This window comes from Thamnophis elegans, chromosome 12 (assembly GCF_009769535.1).
Source record: "Thamnophis elegans isolate rThaEle1 chromosome 12, rThaEle1.pri, whole genome shotgun sequence".
Taxonomy (NCBI): domain Eukaryota; kingdom Metazoa; phylum Chordata; class Lepidosauria; order Squamata; family Colubridae; genus Thamnophis; species Thamnophis elegans.
In genome coordinates this window covers 15,534,376-15,557,382 of record NC_045552.1, presented here as the reverse complement: position 1 = coordinate 15,557,382, position 23,007 = coordinate 15,534,376, and the positions used below count along the sequence as shown (strand labels likewise).

The window sequence follows — 23,007 nt, the reverse complement described above, 5'->3', positions numbered from 1 at the left end:
ATACTAAAATTTAGCAACTTCTTTTCTATATACAATGTTTTGTATATTCTTAACATGTGCAAAATTTCTTCAGCTAAACGTGGCTCTCAAAAAATTCAGTTCAAACTCGTAGAGGAGGAGAAGCAGGAGGATGTGGTGTTGGTTGGGGTTCCGGAATCAGAACCCATGGAACAATTTCAGGAGAAGCCAGGTATCGCTGTGGATAGCACTGATTCTCTCTCTTCCCTGTCTCCGGTGCTTTTTCTATCTTTTTGTGAGCTGAGACATCTTACCTGAGTCTGAAATGCTTCACATGTTCTGGGGGTATATTTTTCCTCCCAGAGAATTCCCCTCCCTCCAATCTCATAAAGGAATCAAATGAGTTCTTCAATGATTGGAACACAAAGCCCCTCCTGTATATTAATACTTAGATTCTTGCATCAACAATAAAGCCACAAATCTCAGTTGCTTGAGAAAATAGTTTGGTTCTAAGGTATCAGATGATTGAACGGGGACCACTTTCCATATTCACTATTGTAAAATAAAACAAGATACTTTGCAAAAGAGTTCTTCAATATCTCTGGCCAGCTATATTATTCGGTATGGATAATGTGTAAATGCTATGCTGGAAATGTCATTTATGCAGTCCTAAAGTTATATTCAAACTTAGGATATCTTTGGGGTTTGTTTTGTTTTTTGCTGTAATTTAAGCATTATTTTTTATGAGGATTTCCTCCTATTTTAAAAAACATTGTTTGTCTATAATAGTATAATCTGTCTTGGAAAGCCTGTAGAAAGCAAGTTAGCTTATTTCTGACCCACATTTCAGAGCACATTTAAGGCATTGAATTCAGTCTCAGTTCTGCTGCTTTCACAATGCTGTTTTATTTTGTCATTCTTCTTAGTGCTAAGACATATTTGGAGCAATTTGCTAAATTTTATTTTAATATTGTTCAGATGAAATAGGATTATTCCTGTTGTATAATTCAGCTCCTAATTAGATTTTTGAGAATGGAAGTATCAGTTTTTGTGTATATTATTACAATTTTATATTATAAGGCTGAAGAAATTTGATGGGAGAACAATATCCTTTTATAAACAAAGCAGGATACTACATATATATAAACACATCCCCCTTGTGTGTTCAAGTAACAGAATGGCGACAAGTAGCAACCTTCAAAATTGTAATACGTTGTTAGAACAGTGATATTAAATTTGCATTCTATCGTTTGTACACAGTACTACTAGTGAATCATTTATCAAGTTGGATAGAGAAAGCAAGGAGGATAATTAGGTTGTTCATATTTAGAGCTAATCTAAAGACAGATTGCAAGATGATTTCATATCTTTGAAGCAGTTACATTTTTTTCCTAGAGCTAAATGACTGCTTCAATAGAAAAAAATGTGGAGCAATGTGTCTGCATGTATTTGCATGCAAAAATAGCTGGGCACAGCTGAGTGAGCTTGGAAGAAGAGACAAAATTGTATTACAAGTTTGCTCCTAGTAATTCTCTTTTTAATTCTTTGAAGTTTTAAAATGCATTCATAACTTTTATAGCTATGCATGTTCTTGACATAAGTACAATAAAAGAAGAGGAGAAAGAAGAAAAATCAGTTGTACAGGATCTAGACCCAAAATCGATATTACTTGAAACAATTCAGGAAGAGTCAGGTATCACAGCAACAACTTCTTATATTTTGTGACTAATATATTTTCCTTAGTGATTAACATTCATTCTTTCTGATTTATCTAATAATTCACTAGACTTATTATAACAATACTTACCAGTAATATGGCACAAAATAGTATGATAATGGATAGAGAACTACCAGGAAACTTAATATATTTATGTGATAGACTTGAAGTTGTGAACAGGGACATTTACCATTAAAGCTGTTCTGAAAGAGTTTACCTTATTTTTTGGAGTATAAGATGCACCAAGATTTTGAAGAGGCAAATTTTTTAAAAAAAGTTTTTGCACTCTGCAGACCTCCCAAAAACAGCCCATTTTCCACAAAAACTGGTCCATTTTTTGTCAAAAAAGGGCATGCATAGCCTTTAGGAGGCTTATAGAGTGCTCGGGGGGGGGGGCAAAATTGAGCAAAAATACCTGCCTGTTTTTCGCTCACTTCTGCCCTTCCCAGCCCCCAGGAGCACTCTGAAAGCCTCCTAAAGGCTATGCAGGGCCATTTTGGTGAAGGGCTCAGGGTTTTGGGAGGCAAAAAATGGTGTATTTAGTGTATAAGATGCACTCAGATTTTCAGCCTCTTTTTTGAGGGAAAAATTTGCATCTTATGCTCCAAAAATATGGTATATATGGTTTAGTGCATGTTTTCCACTGTTTTCCTCCTCTCTGGAACATTGCCAGTGTGAATGAGCATGAACTAGGAGTGGTAGCATGGAATCGATACTTATACCATTTGTTTAGTGAAATGTCCAAAGTTAGGGGTCCTTGTGCTTTCTGAGCTTGGTTGTTTTCTTGCAGATGTTTCATTCAGTGCACTGATGATGTTACTGATTTGGGTAATGAAACATCTGCAAGAAAACAAGCAAATTCAGAGAGCACCAAGGACTCCTCATGTCAATCCTGAGCTATAAATATTCTCCTTTATTGTTCAAAGATACAATGGCACTGAAAAAAAGTGATTTATGACTATTTTCACACTTACAATCTTTGCAGCAACTCTGTGGTCTCAAGATCAAAATTTCGACGTTTGGTAATTGGCATCTATTTATGACTATTGTAGTGTCCTGGGGTCATGGGATCACCTTTTGTGATCTAGCAAGCAAAATCAATGGGGAAGCCAGCTTCACTTAACAACCATGTTACTAACTTAACAGTGATTCAGTTAACACCTGTGGCAAGAAAGGTCGTAAAAAGGGGCAAAACTCAGTTATTGCTTAACAAACTTTGGGCTCAATTGTGGTTGAGGAGTACCTATATATACCTTTGGGAATTAGGGAGACTAGCAGTGCCAGTTCAGCATTAAAGAACCAAAACAAGATATGGAAGAGATAGTATCAAAGATAATTTTTTAGCTTGAGTAATATCATTTAACGTTGATCAAGTACAGTATATTTGATTGATGAAATGTGTAGTTCAATTTTAAATTAGATTTTGAAAATGTCATACTTGAGGCAATATAATTTTTGGGATAACATTTTGAATAGTAATGAGTATGTGAAATAAATTAATATAGATGTAGCATTGCTGCTCATTCTTTTGCTTAGTTTTCTTAGGATCCCATATGAATGTATTGTTACATCTGAGAGGTGATCCAATTTACAGTGTATTTCACTGTCCCACTTAAGAGAGAGAAAGCTGTTAAAGATTCTCGTCATGTAATCTGTACTTTTTCATGCTATTCTCACAACACAGGATATAATTGTGAAAATTGCTTTTTAAAAAGCCAGTATTATTATTGGGCTACCCTTTGAAACAAAGATACTAATTTATTTAGTTTAATCTTTATAGTAAGTATTCTATGTCTGCCAGTAACTCAAATGATCTTGTTTTGCATTTATCACTATGATTAACAGGAGTAATTAGGTGATGATAATTATTTTATCATCTGTGATAATTATTTGCACCAGTTACCTACTTTGAACAGTGATTCTTCAAATAAGAAGCATTTTACATTATGTATTGTTCACTAACATTTAATGTGTGGCTCTTGGTGGTATTAAATGTTTTCTTTAACATTTTTCTTCATGCCTTATTTAAAATAAATTCTGCTTTAGACATGCCGATTGCTTTGCATATCTTTATTTTGCAGTGTTGTGGCTTTCTTCTTGATTCTGTTCTGTACTATAACTGAAGATGTATCTATTTCTGCTTAGCAGTAGCAGTGGTTACACCTGATAGAAGCCCGCGGCCTACATCTGCACCAGCTATTGCTCAGAGCCATGTTACTGAACCAATTGTACCAGCTGCATCTGTCAGCAAAGAACCAGCCGTTCTTAAAACTGAAAAGGAAACAGTAAAAAAAGAAGTAAAAGTTGAAGGAACTTTACAAGATAAAGCCAAAGCAGAACCAGCTGAAGGATTTCAGGTATGATGGTCCACCATTTTTATCATTATTGGTAAAATGCTTTTGTTTGTTTTAGAATAAGATAAGAGCTTAATCCCACTCACAGTTAAACCATTGTGCATAGGCAGCCTGGAAAAGTATTTACCGTATTTTCACCCATATAACCCGCGGGTTATATGCGTTTTTACATGCACAGCGCCCCCCGCGGGTTATATGCGTGGGCGGGGGGGCGGAAAATATTTTACACGATCGGAGGCTTGCACAGGCTTCTTTCTCCGTTTCTTCCCCCACCCCGATCTCAGCTGTTTCCTTCTCCTCCGTTCCTTTCCTCTTCCCCAGCTTGCGCAGGCTTCTTTCTCCGTTTCTTCCCCCACCCCGATCTCAGCTGTTTCCTTCTCCTCCGTTCCTTTCCTCTTCCCCAGCTTGCGCAGGCTTCTTTCTCCGTTTCTTCCCCCACCCCGATCTCAGCTGTTTTCTTCTCCTCCGTTCCTTTCCTCTTCCCCAGCTTGCGCAGGCTTCTTTCTCCGTTTCTTCCCCCCCCCCCCATCTCAGCTGTTTCCCTTCTCTCTTACTCGTCGCGGGTTATATGCGTGGGCGGGGTATACGGAAAATATTTTACATGATCCAGAAAACCCGCGGGTTATTCGCGTGGGCGGGGTATTTGCGTGGGCGGGTTATATGGGTGAAAATACGGTACTGCTTATTCTGTTTTGTCCTCAGACTAAAGGTGAGAGGACAAATTACGTTGATTTCCAAGCACTGTTTCCACAACCTAAGAAGTTTCAAGCCAAACATTCTTTAGGGTTTCCTTCTAACTAAATAATTATGATTGTGTTGATCAGTGTACTTCCTAAATTTTGCTTTCCAATAGTTTTTTTTTTCATTTCGAGATTTTAAAACCATACTAACTTGTCATTTCTTTTTTTCACACATAGTTACCCAGCATCTCTAGTTGCAATTAGAGACAGTTTCACCCACATTTTGGCTCTTCTTTGAAACTATATTCAACTTACATTTTAACTTTCTTAACAAAGCTTCTATACTCATTCACTACAGTTCTTGGAATTTGAAGGAATTCTGAGGAAATCTATCAGATTGACACTATAAGTGGCAAATTGGATTGCTTGAACATTCATCTGTATTTTAATCATCAATGATGAATGAAATATTCTCCTGTGCGCTGCTTGGAGAGTCCAAGCATGGGTTATTCAGTCTATTCGCCCAAGAATTAACTGAGTTATTTCTTTTGGCCACACTTCCTCTCCTCATTGAGGGCCAGTTCAAAAACTCAGTCCAGCCCAGTTTTGATTTATTTATTTGATTGATTGATTTGATTTATTACGGGTGTCAACTCCAAAAGAATCCAAATGCTTAAAAAGTCAATACAGGGCTTAAACATATTCCTTCAAAAGTATGGCTCAGCTTCAGTTAGTTAATTCTTGTCACTGATTCAAGTGAATTCAGAGTTTGGAATGGAGCTACTAATAATGATTATTAAGATAGATTTCTTCATCATGCAGTGTGTCAGTAATAGGAATCAATAGGAGGGGATAAATATTTAAATTCTGATGCTGTGCTAGAAGACATTTTCCAACCATATGCATTTAACTTTCAATAATATTATGAAGGACTTGCTTGAGAGTCTCTTCAAGAGAAAATCTAAAAGTTATGTAACATCATGCATTGTGTTATGCCCTAAATATGTGAAATGAGACATTGTTTTAGATATGTTATCTTTAAACTGGGATGTAAAGAGTTGGGGTGTGTGTGTGTTTGTTTGTTTGTTTATTGTGCAGGTAATGTTTTATTATCTTGCTCTGTATCTTAACTCTTACTTTTGATGGCTTTTTCATTGTGCCATGAAATTCCTTACATATAAATTACAATAATTGGTATGGATGCCTGCAGTTTTCTCTCCAAATTCCTTCAAAAAACTTTAATAGAGAAAAAAAAATAGAAAAACCTATTTAGAATCCAGACTTCAGCATGAAAATGTCTAAAACAATATATTAAAATTTAATTTTGGTTAAATAAATGTATTCTTAGTTTTATTGCAGTTAAATCCCATATTCATATATTTAAAAATGCAACGGGATTTACTGACAATGAATGAGTATAATTCAGTTCAGCTAATATCATATTATAATATTGTATTGAAGTTGACAGTTGAAATATAGTCTGCCATTGCTTATTATCAGTATTGAGCAATAAGTTAACATTTTAATGTTGGTTTAAAACTTTGGACTGTTTAAAAATGAAAAAAAGTGTGCCCTGTCTCCTATATTTAATAGCTGCATAATTGATAATTCACCCAATTCAAACTGCAAGCATCTTTAAGAGACGTAACAAAAATGCCTGTCTAAGTCCTTTTTTTCTGCATATTGATACTATATATATAATCAGTCCTTACTCTGTGAGGATTGCCAAGGCCATATGTGTAAGAACAAAGAAATCCAGAATAAATAAAATTCCACTGACTGGGACCTTTTTCCTTCGTCCTTTCCTCACTTCTATTAGGCACTTTGTATAAACAGTTCGGTTTAAAACTTTCTTTTTTTTGTTTCCTATAGCTCAAATGTATTGCCTCTATTTTTTGGATTTCTTTTTCTGACTAGTGCCTTCTTGGCTGCTTCTGCTCTGATACCTAGTTTCTCATTCAGTTGATGTTTTACTGATTCTTGATTCCTTGTTCCATACCTGCTATCCTGCCCTGTGCTTGTTCTCTGTCAGACTTTCACATTGGTCAAACCAGTACAATTCCCTCTCAAGCCAATTTCTTTGTAAGGAATGGATTGCAATCTAATCGGTTTCCTGAATTACTGCTGCAAAGTAATTCATTTAGAACATTCATTGCAACAAGGATCAAGTTAAATACAATGTAGAGATTTTCTCATGCTTCTTGTGATTTTTAGAAGCTCATCACAACCAGAAATAACAAGAAAAGAAAAGTTGGAAGAGACCCTTTGAAGTTTACAGCTGTTTTAAGCTTCTTTACATATTTATACTTACAATAAAATTGTTTTGAAGAATTCAAAATGCTGAATAAAATAACATCAACTATATCGAACTAACAAACTGTCATTATAAAGTATGGTGTTTATTTTGTCTTCATAAGAGTGCATGTTAATTAATGCATGTTTACACAATGCTTCAAAAACAAATGGTAGTTTTTGAAGCAATGCTATCTCCAAAACTCTACTAACAAAAAATGTTTTTGCCACTTTATTTTTTAACGTAGGTGGGGAAAATGCATATCAAAATGTCAATACCCAGCACAAATGGCGACCAAAATCAGGTTTGTCTGATTAGGTTGCTTTGCTTTCTTTAAAAAGAAAAAGGGGGAAAAAGGCTAAATCGAGTCAAAATAAATGAACCCATTTTTTTCTTTTTTTAAAAAACTCATAAAACAGCAGCGCGCAGAAAAAGAGGAAGACCCGATAAGAATGAGGAAGGTTAGCTGTTTTTTTTCCCCACTTCCATCAAAACAAAATTATCATATCACTCATGCATATGCTACGTATTTAAAAAGACAATATTTTGGTTTCTTCCTGTGCTGATATTTGTTTGTAAATAAACAAAATTAATCAGAATTAACCAAAGAATTAGTAAAAGTTTCCTTCTTTATACTTCTCATTTCCTAATTATTTTGCAAAAAACTTTCTATGAGGAGTCAACAATTCAGGAAGTAAAAAAAAAGTATTACTGTAATAGAAAAGGCAAATAGATGTATTTAAATTTTGAAATGTATTAATAAATTCTAGTTTCAAAAATGTTTTTATGTACACTAGAGAGCCAGGAAGACATTTCCAGTGTTCTGCATAGCTATATTCTAATTTCTTACTCTTTTTTGGAAATACTGTGTCTCTATGGAAGAACAGCTTGCAGAATGATGGAGCCATGATAACTGTCTTTTTAAAAAGAACCCATTACATTTTTCCATCATTCATGAGCAGGACCACACACATTCCTCATATTCTCCACATGACCTTATGATTCTATACACTATACCCCATTCGCAAATCATTGCTCTATGAATCTTAGTTTAACCTTTTTCATTTTCCAATCTGCAAATACCTGCAAGAACAACCTTTTTAATTTTTATGTGTGTGTTTTTTTTGTTTTGTTTTTCCCCCCCTTTCTTTCACAGAAGAGATCAAAGAGACTAGATGGTGAAAACATTTATATAAGACATAGCAATTTAATGTTGGAGGTTTGTATGACTTTGAAGCTTCTTTCAGTTGCATTTGCCTGGACCTCTACATTCTTTGCTAAACTCTTTTCGCCTCTGCTGTAGCATTTGTGTTTTTGGGGTGAGGTGTGTGCGCATGCTCTTTGCATGACTTTGTTAGAAATAGGCTTTTGCATGTCACAATAAACATGACATTATGCAACCATTTTTCTTATCTGTTTACATTGTTTTCTTGTTATCTGAAAATATGTGATTGGGATCATTCTTCACTTAAATGTATTTCTAAATCTTAGCAACTCGTTACACGATCATCTATGCCTAACAATCTCTAAGCATGCAATTATATGACTGACACAAATAAGCAAGGTTTTATTTTGTGATGCCATTCTATAGGCTAGAATCCCAGAATAGTTATATAAAATTGAATTCAATCAGAGTAGCAGACTTTTTGCCTTGATCTTCAGTTTTAATTTCAAAGCCTTTTAAGTTTCTCAAGTTGTCTTCGATTAATGACCACAGATTCAGCAAATGTTTCAACTTATGCTGGAGCTTGAATGAATGGTACTTATGTCTGGTCCTCATACTATGATGCTCGCTGAGTATTTTTTGCCATATCCTACATATGGGTAGCATGTCGTAAACCACCTCTACTTCTATTAGTGCTGTTGATATCAAAACAAGAATTGTTACATATCTTTAAAGAAAGGGAAGGGGAAAACTAAACTTGTCCATAGTTAAAAAGTTCATGTAGTTGTTTCTTCCATCTCAAATGTGGCCAGATTCTCAAGAGCATTCAAACAGAACAATCCCTCTCCTTTAAACTTCCCAATAAATTTGAAAGGAGGAAGTAGAATGTCATCACTTCATTCCTGATGTGGGAGATCATTTATTTTATTCAAGCTGAATAGACTTGATATTTCTTGTCATTCTAAGTGATAATTTTCAATTTCTTTGGTTACATATATGAGATTGGCAGGCTTGACTGTACTTTTCCCTCATTTGAACATGAGTTTGAATATACTGAACATTCCAATCATATATTACTGATACAGGAGAATGTGTGCTTCTTATACTGATTCTCTTTTTGTGTGTTACTATCTTTTAATCACAATTTCAGAAATAGCATAGGAGTTTCTTGTGCAGTGTCAATATTTTTTTAATGTACTAATTTTTGAATTTTTAATTTTGTGCTATACAGCTTTGAGTTTGCTACAATACAGAGCTTGGGGCAAAATTAAAATGGTGTAATCCAATCAACATAAGGTGATCTGACAAGAGACAATGGATATTTCATTTATATCATTTTAAATCCTCTATAAATCAGCTTTTTAATTTCTTATCTACTCTTGGTAGTTTTTTAAAAAATCCAATGTATTTACCTATTTTTTTTGTAGTAATTTTATCTCCTGTTACCATATCAGGTTCTAGAATAAATATGTATCTCAATGCCACTTTCTAATGTGTTTCACATATTTAGTTTGATCCCTAACTCTGTTGTTGCAGGTATTCACAGACCATCGGCAATAACAGCATGATCAATCAGATAGATTGTAATAATTGCCTGATATTATTTTTCTTTACTTTTTTAATTCTGTTCATGAAACATTAGGGTTGTTCCGATCTAATTCTAATAAACAGAAAAAAAAATGCTCCAAAGAAGCCCATCATAAAGTCAAACAAGTTTCAAACAATAAGATGAACAGAAAAGAAATTAAAAGAACACTAGATACGATTAAACTTTGGTATATCTTTCAATCATTTTAAGATTGCAATATTCATCTAATATTTAAATTGCCACACTATCCTGCAAACCAGTAGTATAATTGATAGTAACCTAAGGTAATCCATCACTAACAACCATTTATTTACTGACCATTTGAAGTACTAACAGCATTGAAAAAAGTGACATGACAATTTTTCACACTCCTGTGGTGATGTGATCAAAATTTAGATGCTTGGCAGCTGGAATGTAGTTATGCGACCTTCTGTGACCTTCTGACAAGCAAAGTCAATGGGGAGGCCAGATTCACTTAACAGCCATGTTCCTAGCATGTTCACTGCAGTGATTCACTTAATAACTGTGGCAAGAAAGGTCATAAAATGGGGCAAAACTCACTTAACAACGGTCTTGTTAATTGAAATTTTGGTCTCAATTGTCATAACCTGTACTCTTTATCAGAAAACCTTTTGATTCCTTAATATTGCAGTAAGGGCAGAATGACTATTTCTTTTTATATATTATTTTTGGAAGGTCTCATGTTTTAACAAATAGTTTGTTTTAACAGACAAGATTTTTTAAACCAGATACAATAAAATAAAATGAATAATGCTTCTATCCAATACAATTTTAAAAACTGTAAATTGTAAAAGCTGAGTTATTACTCTTAAAAATGTTTAACGTACAGTATAAAATAAAGTATAACCCTTCTTTGTACTATAGTGCACAAGTATTCATATATTGAGCCTTGAACTTGATTTTGAAATTGAGAAAACTGAAAATGTCCCAGAATTTGGAAAGAGATAAAATCCAAGGATTTTTCAAAAACTGAAAATGTGTGCAATTCAATTTTATTGTACCAAGCAAGGATTTTGATTGTACCAAGCAAAGATTTTCCTTGTTTGGGAAAACAAAGGTCAAATTAAAAAAGACTAATTATTACAGTGGCAAATACATGTAGATTCAATATGTACCTTCTGAAGATACATTTGTCAACTTGAGGAATAGCAGCATCAGGATAGAAAGGTTTCCTTGAGCAGTGAAGGCTGCGTCCAATCCTTGTAATAAGGTCACTGGCTAAACAATTTGTGATTAAATATATTTTCCCAAATATGCATATATGTATCCGTAGATGAACCTTTCCTGCAGATCGATGAACATATAAGCTTCTGAGATGTGCATACTAATAATAAATATTAATCTTCTAATCTGAGTTCTGAAATGGTATTGTCCAAATGGGATTTTATCATGTATTTTATTAAAGGTAAATCAAGTTACTATTGAAGTCATATTATCCTGGATCATGATAACCAAAATAATTGGTTGGCTTTTGTTCCTTTTTTGTTCACTAAAATGGTTTCTCTTACCAATTATGTCAATTGTGTCTACTTAAGTCAGCAATCTCATTCGTTTTTTTCCCTACCAAGGAATGATTAACTTTTGTGGATTTTGGTAACACCATAATCACAAACACATATACCACACCAGTTACCGGTATGTCTGCAGCTGGTAAAAGCTTTTTGGATATAAGATTAGCAGCAGGAAAAAAGGGTACAAGATCCAAATTGAGTTCCATATTGTATGACAGTCTGCTCAGAAAGAAGTATCATCAAGCGTAATAAAATTACCATGTGAATCTAGGATTGAAAGAGGCTACAAGTTTCACATTTGATTTCCAAAAAAATGCTTTGGAATGTGGAGGCATAAATATAACTCCCTTTTGCAAGTACTGAAAATAACCACATCTTTATGGTTATCATAATCTTTATGATTGTGTAGCAATTCTGGAAGATAGCCACACTGTCCCAGGAAAAGAAGCATCTCCTTTTAGCATTTACCTGTAGACACTACTTGATACACTTGGGCATGTTCTGAAGCACCTTCTTGGAATCAACTCCAAAGTACTGAATAGTTCTAGACTCTAATAATATCTACTGAGTGTTGGAAATGTACAATGGGTAACTGTTCCAAAGTTAGGAAGTTTGAAAAGATTGTCACTCCTGAAATAATAATTGGGATTTTATCTAATTGAAAAAAACAATGTTGCAAATAATGTTGAGCTTTATTTGGGATATCCTAGTACATTTTATTTCTCTGAGGGGGGAAAAAAGAATTGACTAATTTTCTGCAGCATCAAAGAGAGCGATAGATTTCATTTCAGTAAAACTTTCTGTGGTTTGTGTTGTATTTTTTTTTTTACTTAAATGGTAGGATCTAGATAAACCCCAAGAAGAAATAAAGAAGCATCATGCTAACATCAGCGAACTGAAGAAAAACTTCATGGAATCTTTTCCTGAGCCACGGCCAAGTGAATGGGACAAACGCCTCTCTACTCATTCTCCTTTCAGAACGCTTAACATCAATGGACAGATTCCCACAGGAGTAGAAGGAGTGAGTACTTTATAAAGTACTGATGATTTATTTGGCTTTGATCTTCTAAATAAGACCACTTTTTAATTTTCTAGGAATTGGAATTCCCCTTTGGGGAGAAGAACATAAACAAAAGGCTAGGCAAAGTTGCTTAAGTGTTTCATTAATCATTTCTTGTATATTGAATGAGCTATTAACCTTTTTAAAGCCAATTTTCTGTTAGGTTACTGTGGACATTGGAGTTGGAATGTCTTAGCATAAAATATAGAAGGAGGGAGGGGGAGAGAGACAGATATATATAACCATTATACTTCAGGTGGGTGGTGGGCAATACAGGGGAAATAATTCCCTCATCCCTAGACTGGAAAATAAAAAGATATCTATCTACCAACACACACTGAATCAACATATAGCTTATGCTCTTTATCCTTTAGTAAGAAATCTTTGCAGGGCTTGATTTGGTTTGATAATATTTATTTATGAAATGTATAGACTTCCCCAATCTGTTATGACTCTGGGTGGCTTACAAAATACCATACAATAAAATACAATAAAATACGAAAATAATCAAACACCTGAAAAAAACAATCATTAAAAAAACCCAAAACATCATAGAATCATCAACAATACTAACCCAAATCTTGATGATTGATCCAGGTCTTAGGGCTTGTTTAAATGGAATCAGGGTGAGAAATCTTGGGGGAATGTTGTCCCAGAGACAGGTGCCACAAGAGAGGAATGCACCCTCCTCTATATTATAATAATAAAATACAATGGTACTCAGTACTGGTTAATTGGTTCCAGGAGGCTCATTGAGTACTAAAAACGAGCACCAAATCCACGTGACTAATGTATGAACCTTTGTTTCCACTGGAAAGAGTAACAAGTTCTGGCTTGTTTATTGAACACCAAATAAATGAGTACTGGGACAAAATTTTCATATCAAATTCATTTGAGTACCAAATTCAACTTTAAAACAGTTGAGTACCGAGGTACCACTGTACAATATATAATAATATTGAACAAAAGGCAGGATGGGTGTGTGTGTGTGTGTGTGTATGTATGTATGTATGTATATGTGTATGTGTATGTATGTAGTATGTATGTATATATATATACACATACATACATACATACATACATACATACACACACACACACACACACACACTTCTACTGATAGTAAATAAATGAGTCATAACTAGCATGTATGCAATATATATATATGTGTGTGTGTGTGTGTCATAACTAGCATGTATGCAATATATATATATGCAATAAATAATATATATATTATTTATCAGCACAAATATAACAAATATATATATATGTGTGTGTGTGTGTGTGTGTATGTGTGTGTATATATATATAACTAGCATGTATACATATAATACATGCTAGTTATGACTCACTTATTTACTGTCAGTAGAAGGCATTTAGTCCATCACTAAAGATGGAATGGTAATTCTGCATTGTTAAAAGTATTACAATATATTTTTGTATTTTCAATAATTACTGAACTTGGTATTACACTCTGCAGTAGAATTGTAGATATGTTGGATTAAATCTGAATTAAATATTCATTAAAATACTCAGATATTATTTATCAAAGTATTTCTATGTTCTGAGTCCAGAGCATTGCTTTAAACTTCTGAGTACTATATAGTACCATATAAAATACATCATGTATACACATGCTTCTTTTGGAAACAAAATGAAAGTCATTGGCTGTTGCCGCCTTCTGTGATTTTTTTTTAACCTAATATATCTGACAAACTTGGGATTTCCTGATGTATTTAGCTTTTCAAGATGAGCTGTGTTTTGCTGGTGAAAGAAAACTGAATTTAGTAATAGTTTTCTGCCTGTGCAATAATAGTGCATGATAACTAAATAGCTTTTATAGTAGCATGTGAATATTTTTGCAGTCATTATACATCTAGAATTGTTGACTTGCTTTAAGAATATCCAAAATTATTAAGGTATAGAAATGAAGAAATTGAGAAGAAAAGATTTTGATTTTATTTTTCAGTTGATTGCATTTTTTGTTGAAAGATAGAAGTATGAATTGTTGAATTATTATTAATAACAGTTGGAACAGCATAGAAAGCCTTTTCATGATTAGCTTCTGAAGCACTGATCAGAGTAGAGTTGTTAAAGAATGCTATAAAGTTGGATTAATAAAGTTTTGTTCTGATTATATAAACATTGAACAAGAATAATTTATATTTTGAAAGTTAATGTAATTTGAGGGCATTTCAGAATAATTGCATTTCTCAGATCATAACTTCAATACTTCAGGTAATAAGTATTAGTAAGTGGACTTTTCATTAGAATTAATTTTAATTCACAGACACCTCCAAGTTTCTTAACTTTCTTAAACAGAAGGATGCATTATAATTATTAGTCATAGGGAATTTAATTTTTAAAATATAAGAATTGTAATTTTAATAGTCTATAAACTGGGATTTAGTTCTGGTTTATTTGTCTATTTATTCTACTTCAAAATACAACTGCATTTTCCATACTTTGTGTATGTCCAGGTCAAGAAAGCCACATTTCAGCCCTGTGAGAGACAGGTCGCTGGGCCAGAGGTAAAGCTGCTGTTTTGGTACATGCTTCTAAAGCAGATTTTTGCTACTGCATTGGTATTGGCAATCCCAAACCCTCAACAGCAGCTACTAGCATTGTTTGGGCTGCCTTTTCAATAATGTCATCTCTCACAGCCTTCTGATCTAACACTTTAAGTGGATTTACAGGGCTGCAAGCTTTTGCAGCTTTTCAATTGCTTCTTTCAGCGCATGGCTGGTTGACAAATTTGCATGAAGATGTTGCCATAAAGTTTGAGAGAGAGAAATTATGAAAGTTTAACTCTACCCTGTTCTTTTTATGTTGTCTTCCTCTCTTTTCATGTTCTTCTTTTAATTTTTATGTTACTCTTGCATACTTTATCATTTCATTTTGCTGCCCAGACTTCCAGCTACTTTCTCCCTGATCTCCATTACTTAGGGGTGTGCAAAGACTCTGTCCCCAAATATAAGATTGATCAAAGAAGACTGAATCAACTGAGAGAGCTTAGAGCCAATTTTTTCCTGTCCTAGATAGCAATTTTCATTTGTCATACATGGGGAAAAAAATCAACTTCAGAATTCTCCGGCTTAAGCTCAGTTTTCACATAATGCTGCAAAATACTACTCATATTTAAATTCTTTACACTCTGATGTCATATGCAAATAAAAATATAGAATAAAATATATTCTTTGTAATCTTACTATTAGAAATGCACATTGCATTTTCTTTGTTTTTAGGAAAGTTCACTTGAATCACAATGTAACATGGAGGTAGACATGGTGTCTTCCATGACAATACTTTCTTCAGTATTCAAACAATTAACTTTGTGCTATAGTTGAAGTATCAACTCTAACTAAGTACAATTTTAAATTTTAGTATAGCATAGGAAATCACAACCAATGTTTTGTATGATATCAGTTCTGTTTGTAAAGCAACACTATTATTATTGCATACATAATTCTATATCTTAACACTCAAATATATATTTTATCCCATGGATAGAGTTGATTTAGCATGAGTTTCTGCAAAAGGACTATTAGCAATTCAGAATTTGTTTAGTCAGTTAGAAAGCAGCTAATTTCTCTGTGGAATTTGGTTTAGACTTTGTAAGGTTAACAGAGGAATTAGTTGCATAACTGGTACAAAACATTTGCTGTCATTCTGACAATTTCTATCATTTGAGTCCTTGCATATCCCCAAGTATCATTTTGAGCATTTTTCATCAGTCATTTTGTTCATCTCTCTGTCTTTCTTGATCTCCTACCATGAAAGCAGACACAGGAACGCCCTCTGTTAGTGCAGGATGAAGACTATATTAAAAAGCAAGAGAAAGTTCCTGAGGGAAGTTTACCCCATCGAGCAACTGAAGAAATCCAGGCCAAAATTTCTATTCCAGTTCCCGAGGAGCAGAAAACACTCAAAACATGTCATCTGTATACTAACATTGTTTCTTCTCCACGCTTTCCTTTTCTGATGTCCCTATTTGTGATCCTTGCAATGACTATGTGGTGGCTGGTTTTTCTGTGATTAAGGAACATACAGAGCCTTATATGAAATATCAACAAGACTCTGCACGCTTTGATTTCTGGCTAAAACTGCTGTCTTACTCTTTCTATTTAATTTTTGACTGTAGTTCAGTTTCTCAGAAATTCTGCTTTTTAAAAGATGTAATTATTCAATACATAACCTGGTATTTTTGGGAGATAACGGAACATCAGGCAACTTCTATTGTGACCAATATTGCAATCCCTAAAAATCCAATTGTGTCAATGATATACTTGCTTGGATGGCTTCTATCATGTTCAAGACTCGTGTCTGCATGTATTAGTATAGGCTTGCTGTTAAAGTTGGATGTTGAGGAAAAGAGCTGGGGGGGGGGCAGTAATTGTTGAAAAAAAATCAGTATACCTGAGAATACCTGCTATAGACATTTTTAAAGTTGGATCTATTTCCAACTTGTTTCATGATTCTATAAACAAAAAAATATACAACTTCCATTTATAATGAAACAGAATAATTCAGAGATGTATATCCAGAGAGCAGATTAAACCAATGTGATTTAATTCCCTTGGTATTATAAAATAGATTTTACATCTTGCTATTAAAACACTTTTCACAACTCTGTCTTAAAGCCACTTCTTTGGGAAATGTGATTTGTGTATCAATATAATGCAGTGGGGTGAATTATGACTTATTTCAAGAACAGTCTGGGCAGGGATAAAGTGGATTTGCAGCACATGTTGCCTCACATTAATTGTAAGGGTATTTCTGTGTCTGCCTATGTATTCGTAGATTCATATTTGTGAATCATTTATCCTCTCTGTATGATTTTACTTAGAAGATTGTAACTTCTAGTTGCTGTTGAGATTGGCTTAGAATGATAGAGAGCCAATAACTCTCTGGAAGCAGTAATTTATAATTTAAATTACTCTCTTATCATTACTTTAATATTTTTTCTACATTTTCTGTGCTTTCCTTTACTCCGGAATATTTACTAAATTGCTTTGTTTTTCCTGCAGCACCTGTCTGTATGAAACTAGTATGTTCTAAATGTGCGTGGACTTTAATGCATGATGTTCTTTATACTATTTGCAGTAGTGTTAACACATAACTAAACATTACTTTAGGTAGAGGTTCTGACATCTAAATATATATTATGTTCATTTAAATCTTTGCATGTTGCTTAAACTTTGAAACACTCAGATGTTATTTGATATCAATTTATTTGTATAATTTTAAAACATAATTATAAAGTTCTGACTTTGACTCTTCATTACTGCATTATGCAAACACAGATGAATGGATTTTATACTCCTAGAATAAATTGAGGACAACTTCACAAGTTTTTTGAGAGCAGATTTGCAGTATTCAGCCTAAACAGCTATAATCTTGAATCTAGAAAGGAGGTGTGTGACAATTAAATTATTGAGCAAAGTTGAATATGAATGAAGTTTAACTAATTCAGATGATATTTTAAAATTAATCTTTAAAATGTTTATTACTTAGAATTATATACAGTATGTTTGTGTTGCATGTGCAGGTGAAAAATACATATGAGGTGTTTATCATTTTGAAAGTTTTGAAATATAAAATGAATTTCTTTCCGTTGTGCAGTCATGTCTATATAGATTAATATGCCCCAGCCTGAGGGAAAAGCATAGCTCTACTAATTTTTGGACATCTTACCTGCTTTCAAAACCATGGGCCATGATCTTCTTTTAAAGATGTGGGTCTGAGCCATTGCTTAAGTTAGCTGCATTTCTCTCTACATTGTTATCTTCTGATGGTGATGCTGTTATATTTTTACTTATAGAATTTCCTGTATTTTTCTGTATAACTCCCACACTACCTAAGATATTGGAGTGAAGGCCATTAGTCATAGTCAAAAAGATGAAGCAGTATTTGCAATATACAAACCATGTAAGCTAAACAAACCACCTATCATCAATGAGTCACTCAAAAAAGGATTAACCTTTAACCTTCTCTGCATGGACTTACCTTTGACTCATGAAGGATTGCATTTATAGCTACCATGTGATACTAGATCCATCCCTGTCTTTGGAAGTTTAAATAGCATCAGTGACCACATGTAATGATTAATAATCTTAAGGCCAGACTACTTGAGACTCGTCAGTTGCATCAGAGTTCTGGAATCGTAACACACTGGGACCCATAGAATATGGGTCCCAGTGTGCAGTTGCAGTGTCTTTTAATCTATTTTTTAACAGAAGGTTTAAATGATGCCTTCCATATTTTGGGACTTAGTTGTTTTAAGGAACACTTTCACCCACCTAGGTATGATCAAATCTTCTGAGGTGAGATGGATAGTAATCATATAATGGGTGTTCCTGCAGATGAGGCTATGGAATGGAATTTTACCAGTAAGATGTATTATACTTTTAATTTTTATAAGTTTAAAAATAGCTAGTGATACTTACTGCTAAGCTCTCTTTTTCAAGTGTGTGTGTGTGTCATTTTTAGTGCTTTACTTTTTGATGTTTTTATTTATTCTGCTATACCACCAGAAGACCTCCAGTCAAAATATTCCTAAATTATCAATTTTTCTGAATATAAAAGCACGTACCAAAGTTCACGAACAAGTCAATTAATTGTTGTACACTACCCCGAGTCACTTTTTGTGAGATGGGCAGCTATATAAATTCTTATAAATAAATAAAATGGGCACCAAATTTTTTTATGTTAGGTTATATAAGGAAATTTGATGAGTTCAGGGTGACAAAGTTTTTCCATCTTACTACTTTATGAACTATGGCAAGGCTGAGAAGACCATTTGGGTGAGTTCCAACCATAAATTACTTGGTTCAGTTTGTTCTTGATTATTTATAAAACATTGAATTAAGTACATGTATTTTTTTAAAAAAAATTACATTAGGCAAAAGATCATACAGCAAGAGAATGGCTAATGCATAGGTTTAGATCAACCTGCATTTAGTGATTGAATGGGCAGCAAATGTTATTTTCTGTTTTATGTATCTTATTTATATATGGATTGTTGTTCAGTAATAATTCAGGACAATCCTTTTACTGAACAGTAGCTAAAGAATCTTGAAAGGCAAAACTTGGGCTCTACCTAAGATTTTAGAGAGCTATCTAACCATGTAGTATTAAGGAAAGGGTTGATAACTTCAAAATAGTGGAAATTAATCATTTATCATTATTCCTAAAAGTCTTCACTACAATAAGAACACAGAATATCGAAAAGAATGGTTTTGATCCCTACAATCAAACTTTTAATACTCATTTTATGGTTTCATTAGAATTATCCTTTGTTTATCCCTGATTATTTTGGAAAGCAGAACCACAATACTCAATTTATTATTGAGTAATTTAAGTTTTAAAATCCATCCAGTTTGCAGTTATAAATTAATGATAGTCTATTGTGTTTCCCACCCAAACTTTTGAAGTTTAATGTAAGAATGGTACAAATGAAAACAAGTTAAATTTGGAATGTTGTCTTTGTGCTTCATAATACTGCTTTTTAAAGTTTTATTGACCCTTTTGAAATGTATTATCTTTCACTAGTTGGTCTCTGGAAATTCTTGCTGGTGAGTGTAGTATGTTACCAATTGTGCATTTTAAACATTTTAAATATAGCTGCTTCTGTACATATTTCCAGTATGGGGATAATCTAATATTATTGATGCATTGCTTGAAATACTCATAATATCCACTTGTTAAGGAAAATTCTTACAGAAGGTTTTTGAAAAACAAAATAATTTTAAGGGGTTTATCGCTGATTGCTTGGCACTATATATTAGTTTATCCCCTTTTTTATTTGAATGCTATTTTAATATAGATCCTCTGCCTGATCCAAAAACCTATCAAGAATAGCTGTCTCCATTCACTGCAGTGTTAATAATGGAGCTATTAACAAATTAGTAGAAGCTTTTGAGTGGAAATTTGTAACTTTTGCAAACTAATACAGGAGTTATCTTGAGTCAGCTGTTAGGTGCTTCTGATGTTCAAAGATACCAACAGAACATTAAAAGCAGTCGGCAATTTCATTTCATATTTTCTTTAGCAAAAAAAAGTGCCATTATCCTATTTCTCCTTGTATCAAAAAGCTTTTAAGTGGTATCTTAGAGTGAAGTTCCCAAGTTCTCCAATTTTTGGACAAATGAGACACTTGGAATTTTGAGAGCATCATTATGACCGTTCTTGCCAATTAGTTCTCAAGCATTCAGTATGGATTCATTTGTATGAAGTAGATTTATGAGACTGATGTCCTTCATACAGCTGTTCTCTTAAGATGCCCTTTATATTGTATTATTCCCAAAAATAATAGGATGCAACCCTCCATTATTTTTATTTTCCAAGAATGCCTATGGGATATATGTGGGATTCAGAGGCATTGTTGGGATTAAATGTAATGCTTGAACTGACACTTGCTTTACAGCATACTAGGTTTTTTTGCTGTTTTTTAGATAATCTTAAATAATTAACATCAAGTTAGTTGGTGGCAAGGAAAATAACCTGCAGCACATTGATGATCATTACCTAATAAACTGTTTATTACAGATGTGTCTGGAGCAGTCTGAACAATCAGGTCATTTTAATGGATATAAGACTTTTTCTTAAATGAGATTTTTTTAAAAAGTAATATCAAATATAAATAATTAAAATACAAAATATAGATAGCCAGCTATAGAAATGTCCAAATTAAGTCTTACACTAATAGAATAACAGAGTTGGAAGGGATCTTGGAGGTCCTCTAGTCCAACCCTCTGCTCAAGAAAGATACCCTATACCATTTGAAACAAATCTGTTCTTTAAAACCTCCAGTGTTGGAACATTGTTTTATATAATCTCCGTGACCGCCTCCTGCAACATACCTCCCAGCGCCCAATAAGATCACACAGGGTGGGCCTTCTCCGGGTGGTGCCGTCGACTACACAATGTCGTCTGGCGGCTCCTCGGGGGAGAGCCTTCGCTGTAGCTTCCCCGGCCCTATGGAACGATCTACCCCCTGAGATCCAGACCCTCCCTACTCTCAGCCTTCCGAAGGTCTGTTAAGACCTGGCTGTTCTGGCAGGCCTGGGGCTGCTGATCTCTGATTGAGCTTCAGCCCCATTAACGTCGAGTGTATGTTGTGTCCTTTTTTAACTCACTCTGTTTTGTATTTTAACTTTTTTAGTATTTTGTTTTTTAAACTGTTTTTATGTAAGCCGCCCGGAGTCCTTCAGGATTGGGCGGCATACAAATCTATTCAAATTCAAATAATTTCTTTGAATATCAGTATAGAGTTCCTATCATCAAAACTCTGTTTTCCATTAAATTTATTTTTAATTTCATTGAATTGCACACTTAAAGGAACATTGTTCAAACTTTTCTGAAAGCCATAATAGAACTCCTTATGGAATCTGGGAAAGGATATTGAATAGCAGGGGTTAATACAAAAGGAAGACTGGCAATTCCTGGTGCAACAAATCTGTTTACTCTAAATATAAAAATACAGGAGCTACAAAAAAGCTACATTGAAGAACAAATTCATCATATCAAATGATATGTGTTCACCCCTCGACTAATTTGCATGTGGCTAAACTTCTGTAGCTGTTATGTTTTAAAAGTGAGTGTGCCTGTTTTATAAATAGCATTTCCAATAAAAAAATATAGTTATGGCAGAATATTCCCTGAACTTAACAAACTATTTCTAATATAATTAAATTTTTGTGTCCTGCATCAAAGTCTGCAGTTTACATTAATTTATCCCTGCTAATATATGTTGATAATAAGCTGCCATCATTGAGTTCCTTATTATTGATCTTTTCTTTAACTTGAGGCTTCTGTCATCACTAATCAGAAAAAATAAGTTATTTATTTTAGGTTTGCTTCTCTAGCTAAAAAAAAGCAGAAATTGCAGACAATAGGTTAAAATATGTAACTCAGACTACTTACATGGGGTCTTAGGCATCCTGAGTTGGTGGGTGGTAGGGACAAATAATGTGTGTGTTATAATATACTCTTTGTATATTTGAATGTGATATCATGACACAAATACAGCATGGCAAAGCTTGCATCATGCCATCATCTACATTCATCATTTTGCTACCATGGTGGGTACAGGGTGGTAGGAACAGACACCTTTAGAAAGAATTATTGAGAAGGAAAGAACCAATAGTTACAAGTTCATACGTACAAGTTCATATTTAACATTCGGTCTTGGAGTTTGTCTCATCCAAACAGCCCCACTATTTGAATATTTTGTTTATCAGACATATAGATGCTAAATTTTAAATGCTGATATTAATAGTCAGTCTCTATACATGCAGTACTATTTGACAGAAGCAAAAAGAGTTTTGAAAACAAAATTTTGCATATACTATTTGATCTGCTTAGTCAGTTCAGAATTCACTATTTTAATGTAGACAAATAAAATGACTATTCAAGTGTTTTTTCCCTTATCCAATTGGCTTTCATTTTCCCTCATTAAATAAGCAATTAAAAAAAAACACATAATCGGTTATTGCATAATCATTTAGTGATTTCTTGTCACTTCCAGTTAAAATTGTACAAAATTTTCCTTTATTGTAGAATATTTCTCAATCTTTGGATATTTGACAAGCTTTTTATAATGTTTCTAATAAGATTCAATCCCTTACAGCAAAGTCGTGTCATTCATTACAAATATTAA

The 23,007-nt window shown here is 33.6% G+C and overlaps 1 protein-coding gene across 19 annotated transcripts in view; it reads left to right on the top strand.

Moving 5' to 3' along the window:
* The window catches only part of EPB41 (erythrocyte membrane protein band 4.1), a 58,351-nt gene that overhangs the window by 22,454 nt on the left and 12,890 nt on the right, over window positions 1–23,007 (top strand). For 4 of the 19 annotated variants that reach the window (XM_032228469.1, XM_032228481.1, XM_032228471.1 and 1 more), the window contains exons 12-17: window positions 74–190; window positions 1,538–1,651; window positions 3,821–4,032; window positions 8,159–8,221; window positions 12,129–12,308; window positions 14,828–14,878. In XM_032228469.1, coding sequence (XP_032084360.1) covers window positions 74–190; window positions 1,538–1,651; window positions 3,821–4,032; window positions 8,159–8,221; window positions 12,129–12,308; window positions 14,828–14,878 — 737 coding nt within the window. Of the gene's footprint in view, window positions 1–73; window positions 191–1,537; window positions 1,652–3,820; window positions 4,033–8,158; window positions 8,222–12,128; window positions 12,309–14,827; window positions 14,879–15,256; window positions 15,494–23,007 lie in introns of those variants that run through there. The other 15 variants (XM_032228473.1, XM_032228482.1, XM_032228483.1 and 12 more) reach the window with 13 other exon arrangements.